Here is a 24,561-nt window from a genome sequence, read left to right as displayed (position 1 = left end):
CTCATTCAACCATAGTGTATGAATAAAGTGTGTTTGTCTTCAAGCCTGATAGTTTGACCAATCAAATTGCATTTGGATTGCAATGCCTGGCACTTACCTTTAACTTAAGAAAGACGTGTTTTGAGGGGGTCTGGTCTGATCCATAACACGTGGCTTTCTTATTTTTCCTGCCAAAGTAAACAATTTAACATTTTCTCATATTTTACTCCATCTGCCAGACTTCTACCAACTCATTCAACCTATCTACATCTTCTTCACAAAATACTTTCCTGTCTATCTTGGTGACATTTGTAAATTGGGCTACTGTGACTTCTCTTCTCCCCATCTAAATCATTGATGTAGATCATAAAAAATTGAAGTCATAACACAAACCCCTGCAGGACTGCACTTGTCACATCCTGCCAATCAGGAAAAGACCCATTTGTGCACACTGTTTTCTGCCAGCCAGCCAATCTTAGATCTATGCCCCCTGTATCATGAGCTTTTAATTTTCACAATAACTTTCGATGTGTCACCTTATCAAATGCCTTCGGGAAATCCAAATTTAATACTTCTACAGGCTCTCCTTTGTTCACAGCATTTAATATCTCGAAAGAAACAAAAACAGAAATTGCTGGTGAAACTCAGCAGGTCTTGCAATATCTGTGGGAAGAAAGCAGAGTTAAAGTTTCGAGTCAGGTGACTTTTTGTCACAACTGATAGCAGCTGGGAAAAAGTGATATTTATGCTGAAGATGAATTTGGGGGAGGCAGAGGGAAGGGAAGGGACGATTGGACAGGTGGAGATGGAGCCCAGAGAGAGGTATGAAAGGGGTAGTTAAACGAGGAGATTATGGATAGCAGAGCAGGACAGAAGCGAAGCTGAATAAGTGAGAATAAGAGCTAAGAATAGGAAAGAATGGGAGAGCTGTACAGAAAGCAAGCCATTTAATGTGACCGACCTCACACCCTGTCATAGAGTCATAGAAATGTACAGCATGGAAACAGACCCTTCCTTTTATGATATCATGTCCTTTTAGCACTGTCACCCGTTCTGACCCCCTACTAAGCTGATTATCACATATGGATTGCTTTCAGAACAGCTCACCCTACTCTTTGCACTTATCTTTTCTTATGTCCTGGCCTGCTATCCATTATTTCCTTGTTTACCTTCCCCTTACATATTGCTCTCTCTCTCTAAGCTCTATCTCCACCTAGCCAGTCACTGCTCCTTCCCATCCCCCTTTCCCAACCTTGTCCTCAGCATAAATACCACTTTTTCTGAGTTGCTATCAGTTCTGATGAAGAGTCAACGAAATCAAGATGTTAACTTGGCTTGCTTCCTACGATGCTGCCAGATCTGCTGAGTTTCGCCAGCAATTTCTGGTTTTGTTTCAGATCTCCAGCACCTGCAGTTGTGTTTCATATTTGGAAAGAATACAGACTTGATGCCAATGTCTGTTTCTCATTTTGTTCCATTTCTAATCCATTTACATCCTTCAACAAACCATAGCATCCACAGGGAAACTGGACAATTCTTCCCATATAGACCGAAATAATACAATTTACCAACCACCAACAATTCAATTTGTAGAACACGTGAAAGAGAGGAAAAGAAAAGAGAAGAAAATGCATGAAATGATACAGAAGATTCTTGGTATGTAAATGATATCTTGTATTGTTTGCTAACATATAAATATCTTAGTACATGCCCAGCCACTAATTTTGGACCTATGTCCTCTTTAATATACTCACACCGTTTAAGTTTATTGAGTGTTCCCATTACATAGAAACAAAATGAAAGTAAACTTTGACATTTTCATATTCTGATGCCCTTTTTTCTCTCTTTTTCAGTTCATTTGCTATTTATTTCCTTGTTGCTAACCGTTGCTTATGGAGAGCAAAATTCCAACTCCTTCTATCTCAACAGAGCCATTAACCAGGCATTCACTCCTTCTTTCAATGATATCCAAAGTATTGAGGACTTTTACACCTGGACTAGCAAATTGTTACTGCCCAAGCTGTATGGAAGTTATAAAGGTAAACATATTATGTTTAACTCTTATCCTAAAAGAAACAAAATTGCTCTCTAATCTACAGCCATAAAAAACACTACACATGATGATGTTCACAGTTAGTCAGAAAGTTTTATAAATATGAGGATATTCTGTGATACAGTATTCTCAGAAGAATTAACGTATCAGAATTGGAAACAGCCCTGGGATCTGACACTTCTGAGATGATGTTGCAGGGTCTATCAGGTAGCCTTTCAAGCTGGAAACTCCAAGAGTGCATCATTGATTCCAGGAACACTGGAGCAGGTCCTTGGTCCTAGGATCATTAGAAGAAAGATCTCCAAGGTCAGAGGATATTGGAGATCAAGTTCTCATATTCAGCAAGTGCTCAGAATTATTGTAGGATGAAGGGAGTACTGGAAATTCATGCAGGATGGGAAATAAATGCTGGCTTTGACAGCAATGTCATATTTCGAGAATTAACATTTTTAGCAGTTATAGATGTCAAAAGAACATTAGGTCACATATAACACTAAATGCTGAGAGCATATTACGGCATTTAATATTTTGGGCGGCACGGTGGCACAGTGGTTAGCACTGCTGCCTCACAGCACCGGAGACCTGGGTTCATTTCCCGCCTCAGGCGACTGACTGTGTGGAGTTTGCACATTCTCCCCGTGTCTGCGTGGGTTTCCTCCGGGTGCTCCAGTTTCCTCCCACAGTCCAAAGATGTGCAGGTCAGGTGAATTGGCCATGCTAAATTGCCCGTAGTGTTAGGTAAGGGGTAAATGTATGGGTGGGTTGCGCTTCGGCGGGTCGGTGTGGACTTGTTGGGCCGAAGGGCCTATTTCCACACTGTAATGTAATCTTAAAAATCTAATGTAATCTAAAAATTTTAATCATTTAAAGATTGGTTGGTAAACAATTGGCATAACAACAGCATGCATTTATATAATCTTACATGTATGATATTTCCTTCTTAATGACAAATTCCTACATTTAAGATATTTTCTTCACTTCATTTTTCATGGGTGTCTCATTCTATGGTGAGGAAGTCAGATCAGGAAGCTGATTTCAGATGCTCACCAGTAATGCCACAACTTGACCCTAAGTCTGTTTGATAACAATTTAGTTTTCTCTTCCTCTCAGTAATAGCTATTGCCTCTTCATGCATGATTGGGATATTGAACTTTTATGACATTATTGGAGCACAATATAACTCCCCATTTGTATCCTCTAATGATCCTTACTAAATATCCGATTTCAGTCCCATAGACATGAATTGTCCTTTTTCCAAAATTGACTATTATTTTTAACAAGAAGCTTCTAAAAGACAAAGGGATACCATTAGAATAATGATAAGTTTGACTTTGTCATTAGGATTCATTACTGATGGCTACTCAAAACTACTTGGCAGCCCTCGCATTCGGCAACTAAGAGTGAAAAACATTGATTGTCCTGCAATGAAGATGTTAAAAAGCCTTGTTAAACATTGTGCAGTCCCTTATTCTTTTGATGAGGAGGATATGTCAAACTATGGAGAGCAGTGGTCAAACAACACATCTGATTATGCCTCAAATCTCAGTTACATCTGGCAATACCAACCAAGATTACAGGGCTATTCCTTTTGGCGAAACATTGCTGTATACAGAGGGAGTGGCTATGTGGCTGACTTGACAACAGAAAAAGAGAATGCATCCAGGTCAGTTATTCTATCAGATACCAAATAGCTTCCATGACTATTCACATTTCATTCCGAAAACAATATTACATATTCTGACATTTCCTTTATATTCATTCACTATTGCATTTCTTCCGATTTATCCTGCAGGATTGTTGAATATTTAATTGAAAGCAATTGGATAGACAGTCACACCAGAGCAATCTTTGTAGAGTTCACAGTCTACAATGCAAATGTAAATCTGTTCTGTGCAACAACATTGACACTGGAGACAAATGGTATCGGTAAGAGATCACATATTTTTGATTGCCTTTTCTGTGGTCAAGGCCTGAATGATACTTTGAGCAGGGTGGACTGATGAATCTCCTTCCATACTATATTCTACGTAAGCATGCAGTTTTTGCTATGGCAAACTAGAAAAGGAACAGGAATAAGGCAAAAGTCACATTCTGAATGTTGTGTTTATAGCATTCCTAGTCAGGAAGCTGGTGGTCAATTGAAATCTTATGAAGTTAAGTTTGTACTTTGCATCATATCACCCTCATCGATGTGAATTGAAAAAAATCAGGATTATTGAAGAGGGTTCCAAATGTTTTCAGATAAATGGCATATATTTTCATTGTTGCTAATTGCTAATAAACACTTGATGTGATCTGTGTGGATTGGTGCAATTACGACAAGTCTAAATAAGTTTAACTCCAAATACTTTAGTTAAGAGCCAAAATATTCACTCCCTCTATCATCGGTGTACCAAGGCGTGATATCTACAACAATTGCAAAGATCCTTCAGCAGCAGCTTAACTAGTAAACTTCACCATCTACAAGGACCAGGTGCGTGGGAATACCGTCATCTCCATATTTCACGCATCTTGAAACAGACAATGGTTGCTATTCTTTCATTGTCATTGGATCAAAATCTTGTAGCTCCCTATCTAAAAGAATTTACAATACAGACTGCATGGTTTAAGAAGAAGGCCCATAATTAGCTTCTTAAAGACAATAAATACCGATCTCACCAGCAATGTCTGTGTCCTGAGAGTGTACTTAAAGTAATTGTATTTGAAGCTGTGCAAATTTGACACTGGAATATCTGTCTTTTGAACTACCATATTTTCATTCCTTTGCACAAAATGAATTGCAATGAATCTCACAAAAATCAAGCATGAATGAGTCAAATTTAAGATCAGAAGTTTTCAAGGTTAAATTTCAATGTTATTATAGAATCATGAAGCTGTACAACATGGAAACAAACTTTGGTCCCAACTCGTCCATGCCAGTCAGATTTCCTAAATTAACCTAGTCCCATTCATCAGTATTTGGCCCAAATCCCTCTAAACCCTGGTAAAAACAATGACTGCAGATGCTGGAAGCCAGATTCTGGATTAGTGATGCTGGAAGAGCACAGCAGTTCAGGCAGCATCCGAGGAGCAGTAAAATCGACGCTTCAGGCAAAAGCCCTTCATCAGGAATACCATCATCCTGATGAAGGGCTTTTGCCCGAAGCGTCAATTTTACTGCTCCTTGGATGCTGCCTGAACTGCTGTGCTCTTCCAGCATCACTAATCCAGAATCCCTCTAAACCCTCTATACCCATATAGATGCTGTTTAAATGTTGTAATTGTAACAGCTTCCACCACTTCCTCTGGTAGCTCATTCCATGCACACACAACCCTCTGCACAAACTAAAGAAGTCTAATGATCAAATCCAAATTATGATAATACAAATAAACCCTATTTAATTCTACAGGGGCCTTTATTACTTCTACAGAACTGGAAAGCATACAACTGGTCCATAACAGAGACATTACAATTCTGTTTGCTGCAGTAAAGATTTTATACATGCTCTGTGTTGTTTATTATATGGTGATACAGGTGGGTGCAAATTATTTATACAGTGATACTATCCTAAAACATGATTGCCAGAAACAGCTGTGTAAATTCAGTCGTTGTACTTATACACATTAAGAGTTAAATGTGTTACAAGTTGAAAGTGCTAAGCCAATGTACCTAAGAGAAATGGCCACATTTTAGTTTTTCAAATTATTCTGGTCTACTGGAGTTATTCTTGTCTTTAAAGCCAAATTGTAGCCAGGTGTTAGATTTGGAAGTAGGTGAGCACTTTGGTGATAGTGACCACAATTTGGTTCCTTTTACTTTAGTGATGGAGAGGGATAGGTATGGACCACAGGGCAGGAATTATAGCTGGGGGAAAGGCGATTATGATGTGATTAGGCAAGATTTAGGATGGGTAGGATGGGGAAGGAAGCTGCAGGGGATGGACACAATTGAAATGTGGAGCTTGATCAAAGAGCAGCTACTTGATAAGTATGTACCTGTCAGGCAGGGAGGAAGTGGTCAAGTGAGGGAACCGTGGTTTACTAAAGAAGTTGCATCTCTTGTCAAGAGAAAGAAGGGGAGATCCAAGATGGTGGCGACTCAGCAAGTCTGAGACTATAGTGCTCCTCCCAAGACCTAGGCAAAGTGGGCCACCCTCCTCCACCACACTCACCAAATCAATTAAAAATAGTTTTTACTTAATGTAATTAATGGTTTAGTACTAAATTTAAACAGTTCCGTCTCCTGTAAAAATGACTAGGGGGAAAGGAGCCCGCAATTCTCAGCAAGCAGGAGCCCCTCCCCCACCCTCCCCAGCTGCAGCAGAGGCATCCGCAGCCGCTCCGGGGACTTACCTACGGTGGCGAGCTTCGCGGAAATAATCTCCAAACTTGATGCAAAGATCGATGCTTTAATTGAAGAGTCCCGAAGTCGATGGAATTCATTCTCGGCCGCGCTACAAAAGCACGGCCGAGACATCGAAGAAATTGAATGCCACTGCAGAATGCCTCGAGAATCGAGGTCGTCGAAAAAATATTCGTTTGCTGGGCCTTCCTAAATGGGAAGAAGAAGGCCAGCTTACAAGGTTCTTTGAACAGTGACTTCCCAGTTATTGAATCTGGAGGCTGGATCAGGCCAAGTAAGGGTGGAATGGGCCTAGTGGGTTGCAATATATGGGCCTGGCTCGAACCAGCGCCCCTGCCCAGTCCTGTTCTGGCTGCAGAGCTATAAGGTGAGGCAGATGATCTTGGAAGCCTCCAGAAATCTTGGGAAAGATCCCTAAGCCATGATTTATAAAGGATCCAAGATTATGTTATTTCAGGACTTTTCCCCAGCTTTGGTCCAAAAGAGGAAGGTGTTTGATGAAGCAAAGAAGCGTTTAAGGGATTTAAACATTCAATAATCCTTGCGCTACCCAGCTATACTACGCTTCAGCCATGAAGGGTCCGTGTATAACTTCGGATCACCAGAGTAGGCCAAGGAACTTTTGGACTCTCTTAGACAAATTATAAGAGTTGATTGATGTTGTTTTGCCCTACCCCCACCCCAGTTTACCCCCTTTTTTTTCCTTTCATTACCTTACTGTTTAATATTATCTCCAGGGGGTGGGAAGAAGGGTTTATTTATTCATCCTTTACTTAGCAATTTTCTTTCCCCCTTTTTTATATATATATATATATAGGCCAGGGAGTCTAGTTAATGTAGATGGGGGAGAAGGTGGCTACCTTATCTTATTTTATCTTTGTCCTTGGGAGCGGGGTTGTTTTCCCCTGTTATTTTGTATTAATATATTTAATTAATATTTGCTGAGATTGTAATTTTATAGTCATATATGTTCATATATGGTATTAACATTACCAAATATATCCAGGTTTTATACTTTTTTTTACTATTTAGAAATAGTTTTTTAATTATATTGATCTGAATGTACTAAAGAGCTTTTATTTTTGTGAATTTTATATGCTCTATGCTCGATGTTTTGGATAAATACGGGTTTTGTTGTGACCTGATAATAACACATTCCGAGCATGTATATCACTGCTCAATTTATGTGTTATCTGTTAGGTTTTTTTTTCCTCTTGAATAATGCAAGAATTTTAATAATACACTCTGGTTAGTTGTACGTTAGATGAGTAGTTAGTTGAGTTTTGTCTTTTTTTTCTCTTGGTATTTCTTTTTTCTTGTTTGATAGATTTTGTTTATCATTTATTTAAGATTTAACTGTATATCAATGTTTATACTTTTTTTAAAATTTTCTTTTGTAAACTTGTAAAAACATGTTAAATTTTCAATAAAAATATCTATTAAAAAAAGAGAGAAAGAAGGAGGCTTATGTGAGGATGAGACGTGAAGGCTCAGTTAGGGCGCTTGAGAGTTACAAGTTAGCCAGGAAGGACCTAAAGAGAGAGCTGAGAAGAGCCAGGAGAGCACATGAGAAGTCTTTGGCAGGTAAGAACAAGAAGAACCCTAAAGCTTTTCTATATGCATGTCAGGAATAAAAGAATGCCTAGAGTAAGATTAGGGCCAATCAAAGATGGTAGTGGGAAGTTGTACCTGAAGTCCGAGGAGATAGGAGAGGCGCTAAATGAATATTTTTCATCAGTATTCACATTGGAGAAAATGTTGTTGATGAGAATACTGAAATACAGGCTATTAGACTAGATGGGATTGGGGTTCATAAAGAAGAAGTGTTAGAAATTCTGGAGAGTGTGAAAATAGATAAGTCCCCTGGGTCAGATGGACTTTATCCTAAGGATTTTCTGAGAAGCTAGAGAAGAGATCGTAGAGTCTTTGGCTTTGATATTTATGTCATTATTGTCTACAGGAATAGTGCAAGAAGACCAGAGGATAGCAAATGTTGTCCCCTTGTTCAAGAAGGGGAGTAGGGACAAACCTGGTAATTATAGACCAGTGAGCCTTACTTTGGTTGTGGGTAAAGTGTTGGAAAGGATGCAGAGGAGTATTGTGTACAGTGCTGGTCACCACATTATAGGAAGAATGTGGAAGGTTTGGAAAGGATGCTGAGGAGATTTACCAGGATGGTGCCTAATATGGATCGAAGGTCTTATGAGGAAAGGCTGAAGGATTTAAGGCTGTTTCGTTAGAGAGAAGAAGGTTGAGATTTGATTTAATAGAGACATCTGAGATGATCAGAGGATTATATAGGGTGGATAGTGAGAGATTTTTTCTTCGGACGGCGATGGCTAGCATGAGGGGACATGACTTTAAATTGTGGGGTGATAGATATAGGATAGAGGTCAGAGGTGGTTTCTTTACTCAGAGAGTAGTAAGGGTGTGGAACAGTCTGCCACAGTAGTAGACTTGCCAACTTGAAGGGCATTTAAATGGTCATTGGATAAATATAGGGATGATAATGGAATAGTGTAGGTTAGATGGGCTTCATATTGGTTTCACAGGATGGTGCAACGTCGAGGGCTGAAGGGACTGTATTGCGTTGTAATGTTCTATGTTCTATAAGGTATCTGAATGATTTTCTCAGAAATGGTCTTTGACAACACCTTTAGAAATTAACAGTTATTCTAAAGTCCTTTCACCTTTTGGTGGACATAATAATGGATATAAAATTATCTAACATCTGCTACAGCTTATCATTTGTTAACCTGACTATTCATGACAAATTTTTAGATTTAAATTCATAACTACAGCAAAATATGACTTAAGTATTGCACTATTACTTAACCAAATAATCACGGAATTATAGAATCACTACCGTATGGAAGCAGGCCATTTGACCCATCAAGTCCACACCAACACTCCAAAGAGAATCCGTGTAATCCTGTATTTCCCATTGCTAATCCATCCAGCCTATACATCCCCAGACACTTATGGGCAATTTAGCATGGCCAATGCACCCAATCTGCATATCTTTGGATTGTGGGAGAAAACTGGAATACTCGGAGGAAACCCACACAGACTCAGGGAGAAAGTGCAAACTCCACACAGACAGTTGCCCAAGGGTGGAACCAAACCTTGGTCCCTGGCACTGTGAGACACAAAGGACATACAAATTCAGTTTGCATATTTATCCAATGTGGAATATTAATTGCATCTCCTTTTGTAGGGAAAACTCCTCAGACAGCAGCATTGGAAATATTTCCAGGATAAACGTAACTTGATGGAAACATGCATCATCCTCTGCAGTTGGAGTGCTTTTGTACTATTTTTGAAACGGTTATCTTTAGAGAGAGGAACTCTAGATTATTATCTTGAAAATCCTAAAAGGTACTCCTTTGATATGATAAAGATTTAATTTCTCTTGCATTTCTGTAGTCCTGACTGATGATGTGACCTAGGTGTTTTGCTTCTTAAACTATTAGCGTTGTTATTGTTGCAAGCTTTGCTGAGTTTGATTTTCCATATTGCTGATAGGTTCCTATTTCAATGCAAGTCTCTCCTGAAAATTACACATTCCCCCAACACCCACTAACACATCATATTTTGTGACAATGCATTTAGAAGCTGAACTGCATGCCCAAGTCTAACTTCATTATGAATTCTGTCTACATCGATCTGTGGTGCAGTGGGCATACCTCAGAGCTGGAGGTTCTGGGCTCTGGGTTCAGGTTCCATCCCAAGAATCATAACATGTACAAACAACTTGAATATCAACCTGTAATTGTTTGCTTTACACATCAATAATGGGGTGTAAGAGCATGAGAGATCTCTGGTCAGCCATGTGGTGGAAAGAATATTGGAGTCTCTATCATCGCCATCCATAGCTGCAGTCGCAGTGTGCATTTAAAAATGCATGTTGCCATAGCAACTCAGTGAACTGCAACACACCACCATCACATTTTCACACAATGGCCAGCTGGATTCTTACAACTGCCTAATGATGAAGTGACAAGCAGAAGGGAGAGTTGTAAATTTGGTCATCATGCCAATAGTCTGGGACACTGCGTCGTCCTGCTGCCCCAGTAGAATTTTAGCAACAGAGCAATCTGGGGCCACGTGTTCAGCCAGCCAAATAAAATCTGGTGAATGGACAAACAAGAGGCTGCTTTACTTTTTGAGTCTCTTTGAGTGCCCTTCCCACCAACATAATTTGTGCAGGGGGCACCTACCCCTACCCTGTTGATCTTAGATGCGCAGCCCCCTTGCCTTGATCTGCCAGCCTGATCCCAGTGAAACGTTTGATTTCTCTCGAAGGTCTCTGTGGTGTCTCTTCTTGATTCTCCATTGTATTGTCCTAAATGTGGGCTCTGCTGGAGCAAGGCAACTGCCAGCCATTTATCAGTTGGCAGTTCCTTTGGGACAAAAAAACTGCAGGTGCTGGAACCCAAAGTAGTCAGGCAGGAGGCTGGAAGAACACAGCAAGCCAGGCAGCATCAGGAGGTGGAGAAGTCAACGTTTTGGGTATAACCCTTCTTCAGGACTGGCGGTGGGTGTAGGGGGAGCTGGGCTAAAGGGGGTGTTGGGAGCAGGGTGGTGAGGTGGGGATAGATGAAGACAGGTAGAGGGTACGAGCTGGTTGGTTAATGGGAGGAATGGTCTGTTGATCTTGAGGTTTGTTCATTTTGGCAATGGAGGAGGCCAAGGGTGATCACGTCAGAAAGGGAGTGGGAAGGGGTATTAAAATGGATGGTGACTGGAAGGTCTAGTGGGCCCCTGTGAGCCCAGAACAGTTCCTTAAGTTTATGTTTGGTCTCCCCGATGTAGAAAAGACCAAATTGGGAGCACCTGATCCAGTAAACTAGGTTGGAAGAGAGGCCGGTGAACCTGGAAGGATTATTTGGTGCCCTGGATGGCAGTGAGGGGAGTGGTGTACAGGCAGGTTTTGTATTTTTCTCGGTTGCAGGGGAAGGTACCTGGGGGTTCAGGGGGTTTGGTAGGGAAAGTGGCGCAAACCAAGGACTGTTGAAGGGAATGGTTGTTGCAGAAGGCAGAGACGGATAGGGAGGGGAAGATATTCTTGGTGGTGGGGGCTAGTTGAAGGTGGCGTAAGTGTTTAAAGATGATGCATTGGGCGCAGAGACTTGTAGGGTGGTAGGTGAGGACAGTTCTGTCTTTATTGTGTTTGGAGGGGGAGTGGATCGGGAATGGAGGTGGTACAGTGGAGGGCTGTCTGGATGACAGAGGGAGGAAAAAAACACAGTTCCTTAGAGACAGAACTTCCTGACCAATGGTGGCGAAACGGCTTGTCACATGGTCAGACTATCATTCAGAAGCTGCGGGGGGGCTGGCTAATTTGGGGTGAGCTTACATAGACTGTTATAAAAACATAGCATCAGGCAGGTTCGGAACAGGATTATGCCTCTTGCCACCTTTATTTTGCTCTACCATTCAGCAAGATCATGATTGATCAGATTACTTCACATTCCTGCCTGTGGAGGAATTTCTTCATTCAGACCATGGTGAACCTTTAGAAATCTCAGCTCCAGGAGGCTATGCAATGAGTAAGCTTGTTCAAGACAAAAGTCAATAGGATGTGGCAAAGTAACTGAGGTAGCTATTAACCATGATCGAATTGAATGCTGGAGCAGGCTGTCTGAGCTGAATGGGAGAAAGTGAGGACTGAAGATGCTGTAGATCAGATTCGAAGAGTGTAGTGTTGGAAATGCACAGCCAGTCAAGTTGCATCCGAGTAGCTGGAGAATCGACGTTTCAAGCATAAGCTCTTCATCAGGAATGAGGTAATGCAACTTCATCGACCTATCGCACTCTCAGCTACCTTCCCCCCAGTTCCTCCCCTCTTCCATTTGTCTCTCAGCTGCCTTGGGCCACCCCTTCATTCCTGATGAAGAGCTTATGCTCGAAACGTCGATTGTCCTGCTCTCTAAGCTGAATGACCTACTTAGTTCATGTGTTCCTATGTTCTGGCTCATCCAATAACCTAACACCATCTAGCTTATAAAATATTTATCTACCTCTGCCTTAAAACTATTCAAAAGTTCTGCTTCCACCAGGAAGTGAGTTGCAAAGACTCAGATCATCAATGAGAAAAAAAATTCTTCTTATCATTAAAATGGGTGACTGCTCACAGTCAGTTCTGCTATAACGCGTGTTTCTTCAACACGAATTAGCTTTAACATGATTGAGGAATTTAGACCATTATTTGTAGAAAGCAAACTTTCCTTACCTGCATTGGCTATAATGTGTTTCAGCCCCATTGGTTTAGATGGTGCTGTTATTATGCGATTTTCTTATAACACAGGATTGCACAGAAACGCATTCTATCAGAACAGGCTGTATTTCTAATCAGGAGCTCTTGTTCTATATTCTCTTACAACGGGAAACATCCTCTTCAAATCTGCCTTGCCAAGATCCCTCAGGATCGTTTACATTTCAATTAATTCACATTTATTTTTCTGAGCTCCAGTGGATATAAGCTTCGCGTGTCCAACCCTTCTTCATTACACAACTCATCCATTCCAGATATTAGTCTAGTAAAGCCCTTTCAAACAGCTTTCAATGCACTTACATCTTTCCATAAACAAGGTGACCAATGCTCTGCACATTATTCCGGATACAGTCATACTAGTGACTTTTATAACTGAAATGTTATCTCCTTACTTTTGTATTCTATTCTCTGGCAATAAACAATATCATTCTATTAGCTTTCCTAATTACTTGCTGTACTTGCAGATCTCCCTGCATCTGAGAGCTTTGCCATCTCCTACCATTTAGATAATATGCTTCCTTATATTCTTCTTACTAATATGGAAAATTTCACATTTTCCCACATTTTATTTCATTTGTCTGATTTTGCCCATTCATTCAAACTACTTATAACCTCCCAAGCCACCTTCTCACTTAATTTTCCTCACTATCAATAAATTTAGCAACCATACCTCTAGACCTTTCAGCTGAGTCACACATATTAATTGTGAAAGGTTGAGACCCCAGCAGTGATCCCTTGACCCACCACATCTTGTGCCTTGCTAACCCATTTTGCTTGCTCTCCTTTTCCCTTTAGTGAGACAATCTTCTATCCATGCCAATATGTTACCTTCCACCACCATGAGTTTTTATTTTTCACAATATGGCACCTTATCAAGTGTCTTCAGGAAATCTAAGTACAGTGCATTCACTGGTTACCCTTTATCCACAGTATATGTTAGTTTTTCAAAGAACTCCAATAAATTGATTAAACATGAATATCCTTAGCAAACCATGTCACCACATTGCTTGATAACCTTGAATTTTTGTAAATGCCCTGATAGTAGCTTCAAACATTTTCCCCCATGACAGATATTAAGCAAGCTGGCCAACATTTCCAGCTATTATTCCTCTCTCATTGGGCCTGTATACCATACCTACAAGTGATGTCTTTATCATTTCACATCTCTACCCAAATTGCTTCTACATCCTGGTCATCCCTCTTTCTTATTCTAATGCTATCATGAATTAGCAGAGACATCCCTTCACTTTTTCATAACTTGCTGTCCATCTTTAATCTCATGTTCCAATCCCAATCGTTCAGCAGCCATGTTTCTGCAATAACTGTCAAACTGTACTTCTTTATTTTTATTTTGCAATTTGTTCATCTCTTTTGTTTCAAGCACTACATGCAATCAAATACAGAATCTTTAGTTTTGACATTTTATGATAGTTGTAATCTATAGCACTGTCTTTTGACTGAATATTGGATTTGTACACTCTCTATATCTTTCTGTCATGATCTGCTTATTATTTCCCATATACATGTTTTTCTCTTTCCTTGTCCCTACCTTACCATATCTTTCCAAGTTTGTTTCCTTGACCCAGCTATCTAGTTTTGTGCTGAGGGTTCATTGTGTGGGTAGTGTTTCATCCTGCCCGGTAACTCCACAACCTGAACGTAGACTGGCATAAAGGCTGGCCAATGATCATTGTTAAAAGCTTTTCGAGTGATTTAAACCCAGTTCAGCGGATGGAAAACTGATAGACAAATGAAACAGCCCTTGATAGCTATGCACCAAGCCCCTACTCTGGTCCTCCTGTTACTGACGTTAACCTGGTCGCTTCAGCACAGGGAGAAAAGCTCCTGCCAGAAACCTGCTTTAATTGTGCTGATTGGACTTACTTGATGTCATGGAGACCCGATCGTTAATTTGAAATGGACAGCTGTGTAGAAACCATAGGGTTGCCCAGCCAAACCAGCCAAATGGGAAAAACAAAAAAACTGCAGATGCTGGGATCCAAAATAGGCAATAGGCTGGAAGAACACAGCAAGCCAGGCAGCATCAGGAGGTGGAGAAGTTGACGATTCAGGTTTAACCCTTCTTCAGGACAGTCCTGAGGACAGTCCCAAAGAAGGGTTACCCTGAAATGTCAACTTCTCCATCTCCTGATGCTGCCTGGCTTGCTGTATTCTTCCAGCCTCCTGCCTGTCTAAATGGGAGGAGCAGTCAGTGTCAGTCATGACCCATAAGATAAATTGTTTCTCAAAGCTTTTAGCTCTCCCCTTGCCTTGGATACACTTCTCTCTTCAGATCACAAGATTCTCCTAAATCTCCACGCTGACAACTTAGCCAGGTGCTAGGGGCCACACTTTCGGTTTGAGATTGCCTTTTGCCACCCAAATAAAAAGAAGATGCTGGAAAACTTCCATGTTAATCATTAAGCTGTCAGCTATTTTTTTTTCCAACTGTACTATTATCTCCACAGATTTGTCAGTTTTCATGGGTTGATGAGCGTAAATTCGGCTTTTACCTACATCATTGCTGTTCTGGTGGCACTAACCACAATAAAACTCTGGTATCTACTGCAGCTGGATCCAAAGCTGCACCTGTTCACATCTGCAATGCAGAGAGCCTGGGGGAGTCTCAGAGGTTTATTTGTTGTCCTCATTCTGCTGCTTGTGGCCTACGCTAGTGTGGTAAGGAAGAAATAACCTTTCTAGTGCATGTTATTTAACTTGGAGTGTTGCCTAGTGAAACTGACAGCAACTTTGGTCTTCTCACATGCAGTGAAATGAGGAAATCCAGGGGTTGGTATTAGTCTTCTCCATAGGGTGTGCTGCTAGAATCCTCATCAACTGAATTCAAATATCAAACACTGATATGTTGTGAACTTTCACTTTTAATGCAATTATTCTTGCAATATATATCTTTGCAAAAGTTACAGCCTCGAGAATCTAATGACTGTGGTTTGCTTAATGCTTATCAGGGAGCATTTAACTCCAGGCATAGGAGAGCCTCTCAAGTCTGTTGCTGAATTTTCCATCTGAGCGATTAGCATTGTATCATCAGGGTAGAGGAGTTCCCTTACCAGAATGAAATGTGATTTGTGTCTTTGCTTTTCAACTGGACAGATTTTACAGCTTGCTGTCTGACCTGACATGCAAGTAAACTCCTTCCAAATCGGCTGGGAAGATAATGGTCAGAAACATTAAAAAAGAAGACGCCAAAGGGAGTAGGGGCTAGGGCATAGAGCCTACTTCACTCTAAAACTGTTAAAAGTGGGGCTATCATCAAATACTCCAGGTTGCTGGGATTGGCACAATTTACTTGCTGTTCTCTCCATAGACAGTTCATTTTGTGAAGGCCCTTTACAGTGTTGCACAAGCGATTGTGACATTTCCTCATGTTCAGAAAAGTGAATCCTGAGAAAAGCAGCAAGCACAATTTGATACAAACAAAATCTGTGAATGTAAGCAGAAACAAGCTGACGGCAATCGTCAAGGGCAGTTTTAGTGCGAATTATAAGACTATGGTGCTGAATGAGGTAGCTATGATTCAGATTTGAAAGATAGAGATCAGCATTTTCAGAGACCTTCAAAATTGGAAAAAGCCAAATAAAGCCATTCAACTAAATTTCAGCAGGGTCTATAAGAATACCTCATTACCAAAGCTCTAACTAATTTGACTTAGTCAAGTAAATAATAGAGGAAGTTATTGTCAAAGTATGGAGACTATCTAAATGACTGTAATTTCTGAATTTTATAGACCTATGTGATTATGGGCCTGAATCTATCCTCCTACAGTACATTCTTCAAAGCTGCTACAACAGTATTTCTTCTTCAGCTCGGGAGTTTTAACTATAATGAGGTTGGAAAACATTTTATATTTTTAAAAACATTCTCTATGAGTAAAATTTACATAAAGATAAACCAATTTAACAAACAGTGTGTGGCGTGAGAGTAAAAGTCTAGACTTAATGTTTTATCTTGTTCTTTAAGCCAATATTGTTAATAGCACATTGAGGAATAGGTCTGGAGCTTCACAGGCTGAGGGTGTCTGCATATATTTTGTCCCTGAGGCTTTCTGCTCCTTTTATTTAAGTTAGGCTTTTCAACTCCTTATGTTCTGTAATGTTCCTTATACATAGATTATCAAATGCAGTTTACCTGCTTACTGCCTGGCATCCCTCCTTCGCATGCTCATTTTAGGCTGGTTTTCTCTTGCTTGCTAACATCACAATCACATGATCTGTTATATCATCATGGTTTGCATGACTCCCATTATTCCACATCTCCCCCCATGTTCATCCTTTGTTAGTCTACATTATTCCAGGAATTTACTTCTACTTTATTTATATAGACTTTGTATTCACTAACATCAGTATTACCATTAGTCCTATTATTACCACCTTCAACTAAACCATTGACTGTAGATACCTGGCTACATATGAAACATCTTTTAAAATACCTGGCCACCATCCTGATTGCTGTACTCCTGCTCTGCACTTTGTAATACCTGCATTTGCAATCCTCACTTTCTTCCACTTTGTAGTACCTGTGTCGTTTCTGTAAGATTTCTCTTCATGTTTATTTTTGTAGAGCCACTCTATTGTTAAATGGCAATTAATCTTTTATTATTGTGAAGTATTGTGTTTGCTTGCAGTACCTTTTTTGTACTGGCCTGCTGGACAATATTTCAAGCATCCTTGCAGTCGGGCAATTGTATACCCTTTCTCAGATTTCTGAGCTGCACAAGTTTGGCTGAGTTTGCTCTCAATTGCTGGCAAAATGTTAGCAAAAGCTGAAGAATAAAACTGTACTTCAACTGCAAGAATATGATCCTTTATTTTTTGCTCTATCTCCTACTGCTCTTGAGAGGGTATCTGCTATTACTTGTACATGGCCTGGAACACAGAATGTGGCATAGTTGTATGTCATCAGCTTAAACTGAATCTTTGATTATGCAAATGTACTTTTGAGATTCTTTTCAATCCCAATAAGTTTGCCAAAGAATTGGCTTGATCTGAATTTTCAATGCCATGAGGTGGTTTGTGAACCTTTCATATCCTCATATAACTGCTCATGTTTCTCTGTCTGTGGTTTAAAAGCATCTTTCAGTTTCTATAAAAGCTCTCAATGTAAATTAGTCTGTGTTACGTGTTCCATTGGTTTGTGCTTGAATAAGGATTGTTCCTAGTCCTATTGTGCAGACAAAAAGTAAAATTGTAACCTTTTGCCAGTTGTAGCTGTTCAGAATGATTTTTGCTTTTACTTCAGTATTTTCTGTGGCTTTGATTTACTGCTCAGACATATTGGAATAAGTCAGTAAATATTGTGTGTCTTTATAAGAGACTTATTCAATTAAAATCTTGAAATGAAATTCATAGCAACTTGTAAGCAATGACATGGAAAATCTTCCACCCTCCTATGCCTCAAATTGCCAGCATTTGTAATTGTTGGAAGGAACAACTTTGTAGTTGAGTCCCATGCCATTTGTCTAAGACATGCATCACTGCTTTAAATGGTGGGGACCGCAGTTCCAAATGCGATTAGAGTTTGTATGTCAGATTTGGTGTTTCTTCATTATAACTTTTCACACCTTTGAGATATCAGCTGTTTAGTTTTAAAATAGTTTTCGTTTATAACAATCATGTGCCAGCATAATAGGAATCCTTTTACCCTAGATTATTCTTATTCCCTGAGTGGATGCTGGCAATCAGTCTGTAAGGAATAAAAATTGCAGTTTTTTTGATAGATTTTTCCTTCGGTTTCTGGTGTAGGGTTTAAGTTAAGGAAGTTTTTTCAACTAATTTGATGAATCCCACAATAACCCTTAGTTTGTTGCACTGGTTATAAACTGCCAGCTCATATGGACAGATAACGTTGTGAAGTCTCTTACTTTTCTAACTATATGTTTATGTTCATTTGCACCCAGGTATTAGAACATTATCCTATTTCAGGTGCAATTATTATTGCTTCCTCCACCATCTGTATGACGTTTGTGATCTTAAACCTCTTTCTATCAGTAATTCTGTTGACCTTCACAGAGGAACGCAATTCTCCAATGGTATGTACACCTTTCCTGAGAGAAAGTAAATGTTCTGCAACAAGGTGGCTAAATATATCTCAAAACAAGTGACTTTGAAACTCTTTTTACATATTCCCATAATGATTCAGCTGGCTCAGGTAACGAGGTGAACAGGACAGTAGGATTAACTTTGGTTTACTTCAGAAAAAAACTGAGATAGACACAATGGGGTGAATGGACTCCATGAGAATTGATGAGACATCAGTCGAACTACATAGAGTACAAAGGGTCTGAGTGAGAACTGATTTCAGCTAATGGGAAGGAAAACCGCAAACCTCAAATCTCTTTAAAAACCTCATTACATCCACCTGTTAGTGATTTCCATAATATTGAACCCTCCCAGTCAAAGTCACTTGACTTATATAAACCAGATGAAAGTCAAAAAGTGTGGTGTTGGAAAAGCACAGCTGGTCAGGCAGCATCTGAGGAGCAGGAGAGTCGCATTTCGAACATAAGACCTTCATCAGGAACAACTCTCCTGCTCCTCGGATGGTGCCTGACCAGCTGTGTTTTTCCAATACCACACATTTTGACTCTGATCTCCAGCAGCTGCAGTCCTTACTTTCTCCTATAAATCATATGAGAGTTTATTCAGGTGGGGCAGATTTCCAACTTCCATCAGGAAGATAAGCTGCAAATAAGAGAAAATTCATAATTGGATAAACTACAAGTAAGACAAAGACCCTTGGGATTCCATTGCACTTACCAGTAGGCCAGTTGGTAAATGGTTCCGTTTTCTGTCTCCTCAGTTGGGCAAGGGAAATTCCCAACCTGAGAGGGTGTGCCACCACACACAGCCTCTGCCTGTGCTAGGATCCAGATGGAAGCACATGCATAGCTGACTGTGAACAGACATACTGCAAGTCATGCCTTCATCTGATGGGAAAGGTCATGAATTAACTGTAGTGAGTGATCTTGAATGACCACAGATTTTGAACATTTACGTGTTTCCTGGCAATAAATGCTGGCCAGCCATTGACACCCACTTCCTATGAATACATTTAAAAAAAAAGACCAAGATAGCAATGAAGATTTTGTCATTATTTAATGTAGCTATAGTACATCCATGAGAAGATACGGCAAGTGGTTTCTCCCCAGTCAACCAATATGTAAATTCTACTTTGAAGGTTTAGGCACATTCTGATTACAGCATAGAAAAAGGGATGGGCTGCATTATTTACCATCAAACATTGCCCAGTTTATAATTTTCTGAACAATTAAAATTTACATTACATTATATATGCATATTTAGCATTTCACATGGTTGCATTTTAAAAAATCTAATCATCTTTATCCTGATTTGTTTTTGTTCCAGCCATCTGAGGATCAGGAAATAGTAGACCTGTTGTTGAAGAAACTTTGTGGCTTCTTTGGAAATCAAGGCAGTACAAAATCCTTGCAGCAGAGAAAATCTGACTAAATTACTGCAACAAAAAGTGGATGTTTTGAACTACCAGCTTATTTTGTAATCAAGCCTATTTTAACTCTGTACACCTATCCCATGACAGAAACATCTGTTCCCGGTTCCCCAGAGAAAAGAAATGAAAATACGGTATATTCAGCCATCCCCAAATTTCTACATTAAATCTTGTCTGGTTGCCTGAAAAGACACCATTTCCCCAAACAGTGCAGGCTATTCAGTATTTGGTCATCTCAATCTATACATGTCCTTAGCATGATTACTGTAGAATGTCCCCAAATGTGCAATAGTTTAATTGTCAAATGTATCTCTGCTGTAAGCATAAACAACCTTTCAAGAAATGCATCTATGAACATGAAGAAAAGTAAGAAAAAATTGCTTTTCTCTCTTGAAGCATATTAGTGAGGTATTTTGATAATAATGGAATTGCATAGCCAATTCAGGAGATTAGTAACTTTGGTACTTTGTATCATTGGATTTGTTTAGTTAGGATTTCAAGAAAGCAATGATTAAGGTCAGAGATTGACTGATTTCAGGAAGGGATGCAACATCCTATGAGATTATTTTGGGAAAAATAGAGTGCCAATATTGCAGAGTTGGTTCAGAAGCAATACAGGATATCTCCTGATTTTCCATACAGACAGACCAACCTCTGCATAGGTTCCCTGCATTAACACTGCCAAATCAGGCTCTCTTACCATGATGAAAAGTTCATAGATGTCAATTTCACTTGCCTTTCTCCTTATTTAATGTCCATACAGTCGAATCATTCAAAGTTGTCTGGATACACCAGACTCGACTTGGCATTAACAAATTTATTGAATGGTAAGACTTTAAACCATCTGTCACCATAGATGTGAAAGATGTAAATAGATACCAGATATTTTCTGTATTCTGTAAGCTTACCTGATGGTATGTAACTGCTACTGAGAAATTTAGCTACCAGATACTATTGTGTTATTCCATATGTCACTTCAGCGGAGAGCATCTCATAGAATTTATTGATCTGTATGAATCACTCAGATCTTGGAATTCCTCTGCTATGTGACTACCATTCACTTAATCAGTTGAAGCCACCGTGACCACAGAGAGCATGGAGTTTAGATCCCAAAACCTTCTATCATATAGCAAACACAAGAGGAGTTAAATATGGAAACTTAGATGGACACCTGATATGCTAGAATATGGCCATATCCCTTATTAATACTATAACTACGATGTCTTCATCATCAGAGCATCTGTAGTAGCTTGTGCTGCACTTTCATTCACTCTGATCTGATTTCCATTTAAGTATATCTTTAAAAGTGTCACCTTCAATAGGTCATATTAATGCCTTGTGTTTAGTTGTTAAGTGATCTGTTAATTGGTTGCAAAGCATATATATTGTGACTTATAAACCTGTTCTCAGAAAATTCATACAACAAATTGAAATGGAATGTTATGTAAAATAAGCACCTCTATGTTGCACAAGTTATTTATGGACCGAAAAGGCTGATTTGATTTTTGATTTGATTTATTGTAATTGCATGTACTTAAGTACAGTGAAAAGTTTTGTTTCGCGAACAGTACAGGCAGATCATAGCAAACAAGGAGAAATTCAGCAAGTGTGGAGAGAGAAAGAGAATTAACATTTCAAGTCTGAAATGACTCTACTTCCGAGATGAAAGGGCAAACAAATGACAATGAGAAGAAGGATGGTTAATACAGGACTGAAGGTGTGATATCTGAATGCACACACTACAAGAAATAAGGTAAATGAGCTTGTGACGCAGATTGAAAGTGGCAGGTATGACGTGGTTGGCATCACGGACATGTGGCTGCAAGGGAATCAGGATTGGGAGCTGAATATTCAAGGGCATCCTATCGAAAAGACAGGCAGCTGGGCAGAAGTGGTGGGGTTGCCTTATGATTAAGAAATGAAATTAAATCAATAGAAAGAAACAAAGTAGAGTCAGATGGTGTAGTACCTCTGTGGGTAGAATTGAGGAACCGCAAAGGTAAAAAAAAAACATAGTTGGAGTTATGTACAGGCCTCCAAAGAGTAGTCAGGAACTGGGACACAAGATATACTAGGAGATAGAAAAGATGTGTAGGAAAGGCAAAGTTACAGTGATCATGGAGGATTTCAATCTGCAGGTGGACTGGGAAAATCAGGTTGGTAGTGGATTGCAAGAAAAGGAATTTGTGGAATGTCTAAGAGATAGCTTTTTGGAGCAGCTTGTGGTGGAGCCCATGAGGGAACAGGCAATACTGGATTTAGTGTTGTGCAATGAGGCAGACTAGATAAAGGAGCTTAAGCTGAAGGAACCCTTAGGAGGCAGTGATCATATGATTGAATTCACTCCCTGCAGTTTGAGAGGGAGAAGATAGAATCAGATGTAACAGTGTTACAGCTGAATAAAGCAGAAGCATGAGGGAGGAGCTTGGTAGAATTGACTGGGAGAGAAATCCAGTAGGAAGGACAGTGGAACAGCAATGGCAGGAGTTTCTGGGAATAATTCAGGAGACACAACAGAGGTTCATCCTGAGGAAGAAGAAGCATGGTATGGGGAGGATGAGGTAACCATGGATGACTAGGGAAGTCAGGGGAGCATGAAAGCAAAAAAGAAAGTATATAATGTGGTGAAGGGCAGTGGGAAACCAGAGGAGTGGGAAGCTTACAGAGAGCAACAAAAAAAAAGAAATAAGGAGAGAGGAGATTAAACATGAGGGTGAGCTAATCAGTAATATAAAAGAAGACTGTTAGAGTTTCTTTAGATATTTAAGGGCAAAAGACAAGCAAAATTGGACATTGGGCCACTGGAAAATGAAGCTAGAGAGATAGTAGTGGAAACAAGGAAATGGCTGAGGAACTGAACAATTACTTTGCATCAGTCTTCACGGTGGAAGACACAAGTAATATCCAAAAAAGTTCAAGGAAGTGAGGGGGCAGAGCTGAGTATAGTGGCCATCACCAAAGAGAAGGTGTTAGAAAATCTGAATGGCCTGAAGGTGGATAAATCACTGGACCAGATGGACTACACTCCAGAGTTCTAAGGGAGATTGCTGTAGAGATAATGGAGGCATTTGTGGTGATCTTTCAGGAATCACTAGAGGGTCCCAGATGACTGGAAAATTGCCAACCTGACATCCCTGTTTAAAGTGGAGTAAGGCAATAGATGGAAAATTACAGACTGATGAGCCTAACTTCAGTCGTGGGTAAGATCCTAGAATCCATCGTGAAGGATGAGATTTCTGAATACTTGGAAGTGTATGGTAAAAAGGGCCAAGTCAGCACGGTTTCATCAATGGGAGGTCATGCCTGACTAATCTGGTAGAACCGTTTGAGGAAGTAATGAGCAGATTAGACCAAGGAGAACCAATTGATGTTATCTACCTGGACTTCAAGAAGGCCTTTTGCAAGGTGTTGCACAGGAGGCTACTGAATAAGATAAAGGCCCATGGTATTAGAGGCAAGGTGCTAGCATGGAGAGAAACTTGGCTGACTGGCAGAAAGCAGAGAGCAAGGATAAAAGGGTCTTTCTCAAGATGGTAGTCTGGTGTTTTGTAAGGATCAGTGTTGGGATCACAGCTTTTCACTTTATACAATAACGATCCAGATGAAGGAACTGAGGGCATTCTGGCAACGTTTGCAGATGATACAAAGATAGGTAGAGGGATGAGTAGCATTGAGAAGGCAGGGAGACTGCAGAAGGATTTGGACAGGTTAAGAGAGTGGGCAAAGAAGTGGCAGATGGAGTACAATGTGGGAAAGTGTGAGGTCATGCACTTTGCTTGGAAGAATAGAGGCATGGACTACCTTTTAAATGGGCAGAAAGTTCAAAAGTCTAAAATGCAAAGGGACTTGAGAGTTCTAGTCCAGGATTCTCTCAAGGTAAACTTGCAGGTTGAGTCAGTAGTTAGGAAGGTAAATGCAATTTTAGCATTTATTTTGAGAGGAGTTGAATATAAAAGCAGGGATGTACTTCTGTGGCTCTATAAGGCTCTGGTCAGGCCACGTTTGGAGTATAGTGTGCAGTTTTGGAAGGATGTACTGGCCCTGGATAGTGTACAGAGTAGGTTCATGAGAATAGTCCCAGGAATGAAAAACTTAACATATGAGGAGCGTTTCAGGACTCTGGGTTTATACTTGATGGAGTTTAGAAGGATGACGTGGGATCTAATTGAAACATACAGAATATTGAATGGCCTGGACAGAGTAGATGTTTCCATTAGTAGGAGAGGGCATAGCTTCAGATTAAAGGGAAGACCTTTTCGAATGGAGATAAGGAGAAGCTTCTTTATTTTGTGTGAAGATTTGTAGCTCGGGTGCTCGTTGTTGTGGTTCTGTTCGCCGAGCTGGAAGTTTTTGTTGCAAACGTTTCTTCCCCGGCTTAGGCGACATCATCAGTGCTTGGGAGCCTCCTGCGAAGCGCTTCTT

The 24,561-nt window shown here is 40.1% G+C and overlaps 1 protein-coding gene across 1 annotated transcript in view; it reads left to right on the top strand.

The window, feature by feature from the left end:
* Window positions 1–20,141, top strand: part of LOC122558721 (polycystic kidney disease protein 1-like 2) — a 115,320-nt gene extending 95,179 nt beyond the window's left edge. The window contains exons 26-33 of the mRNA XM_043707514.1: window positions 1,833–2,018; window positions 3,374–3,695; window positions 3,825–3,958; window positions 5,834–5,849; window positions 15,120–15,330; window positions 16,400–16,501; window positions 18,569–18,700; window positions 20,037–20,141. Coding sequence (XP_043563449.1) covers window positions 1,833–2,018; window positions 3,374–3,695; window positions 3,825–3,958; window positions 5,834–5,849; window positions 15,120–15,330; window positions 16,400–16,501; window positions 18,569–18,700; window positions 20,037–20,141 — 1,208 coding nt within the window. The remainder of the gene's footprint in view (window positions 1–1,832; window positions 2,019–3,373; window positions 3,696–3,824; window positions 3,959–5,833; window positions 5,850–15,119; window positions 15,331–16,399; window positions 16,502–18,568; window positions 18,701–20,036) is intronic.
* Window positions 20,142–24,561: the final 4,420 nt, after the last annotated feature.

This window comes from Chiloscyllium plagiosum, chromosome 17 (genome assembly GCF_004010195.1).
Source record: "Chiloscyllium plagiosum isolate BGI_BamShark_2017 chromosome 17, ASM401019v2, whole genome shotgun sequence".
Taxonomy (NCBI): domain Eukaryota; kingdom Metazoa; phylum Chordata; class Chondrichthyes; order Orectolobiformes; family Hemiscylliidae; genus Chiloscyllium; species Chiloscyllium plagiosum.
Note: the sequence above shows the minus strand (reverse complement) of the source record. Positions and strands in the feature narration are given on the sequence as shown.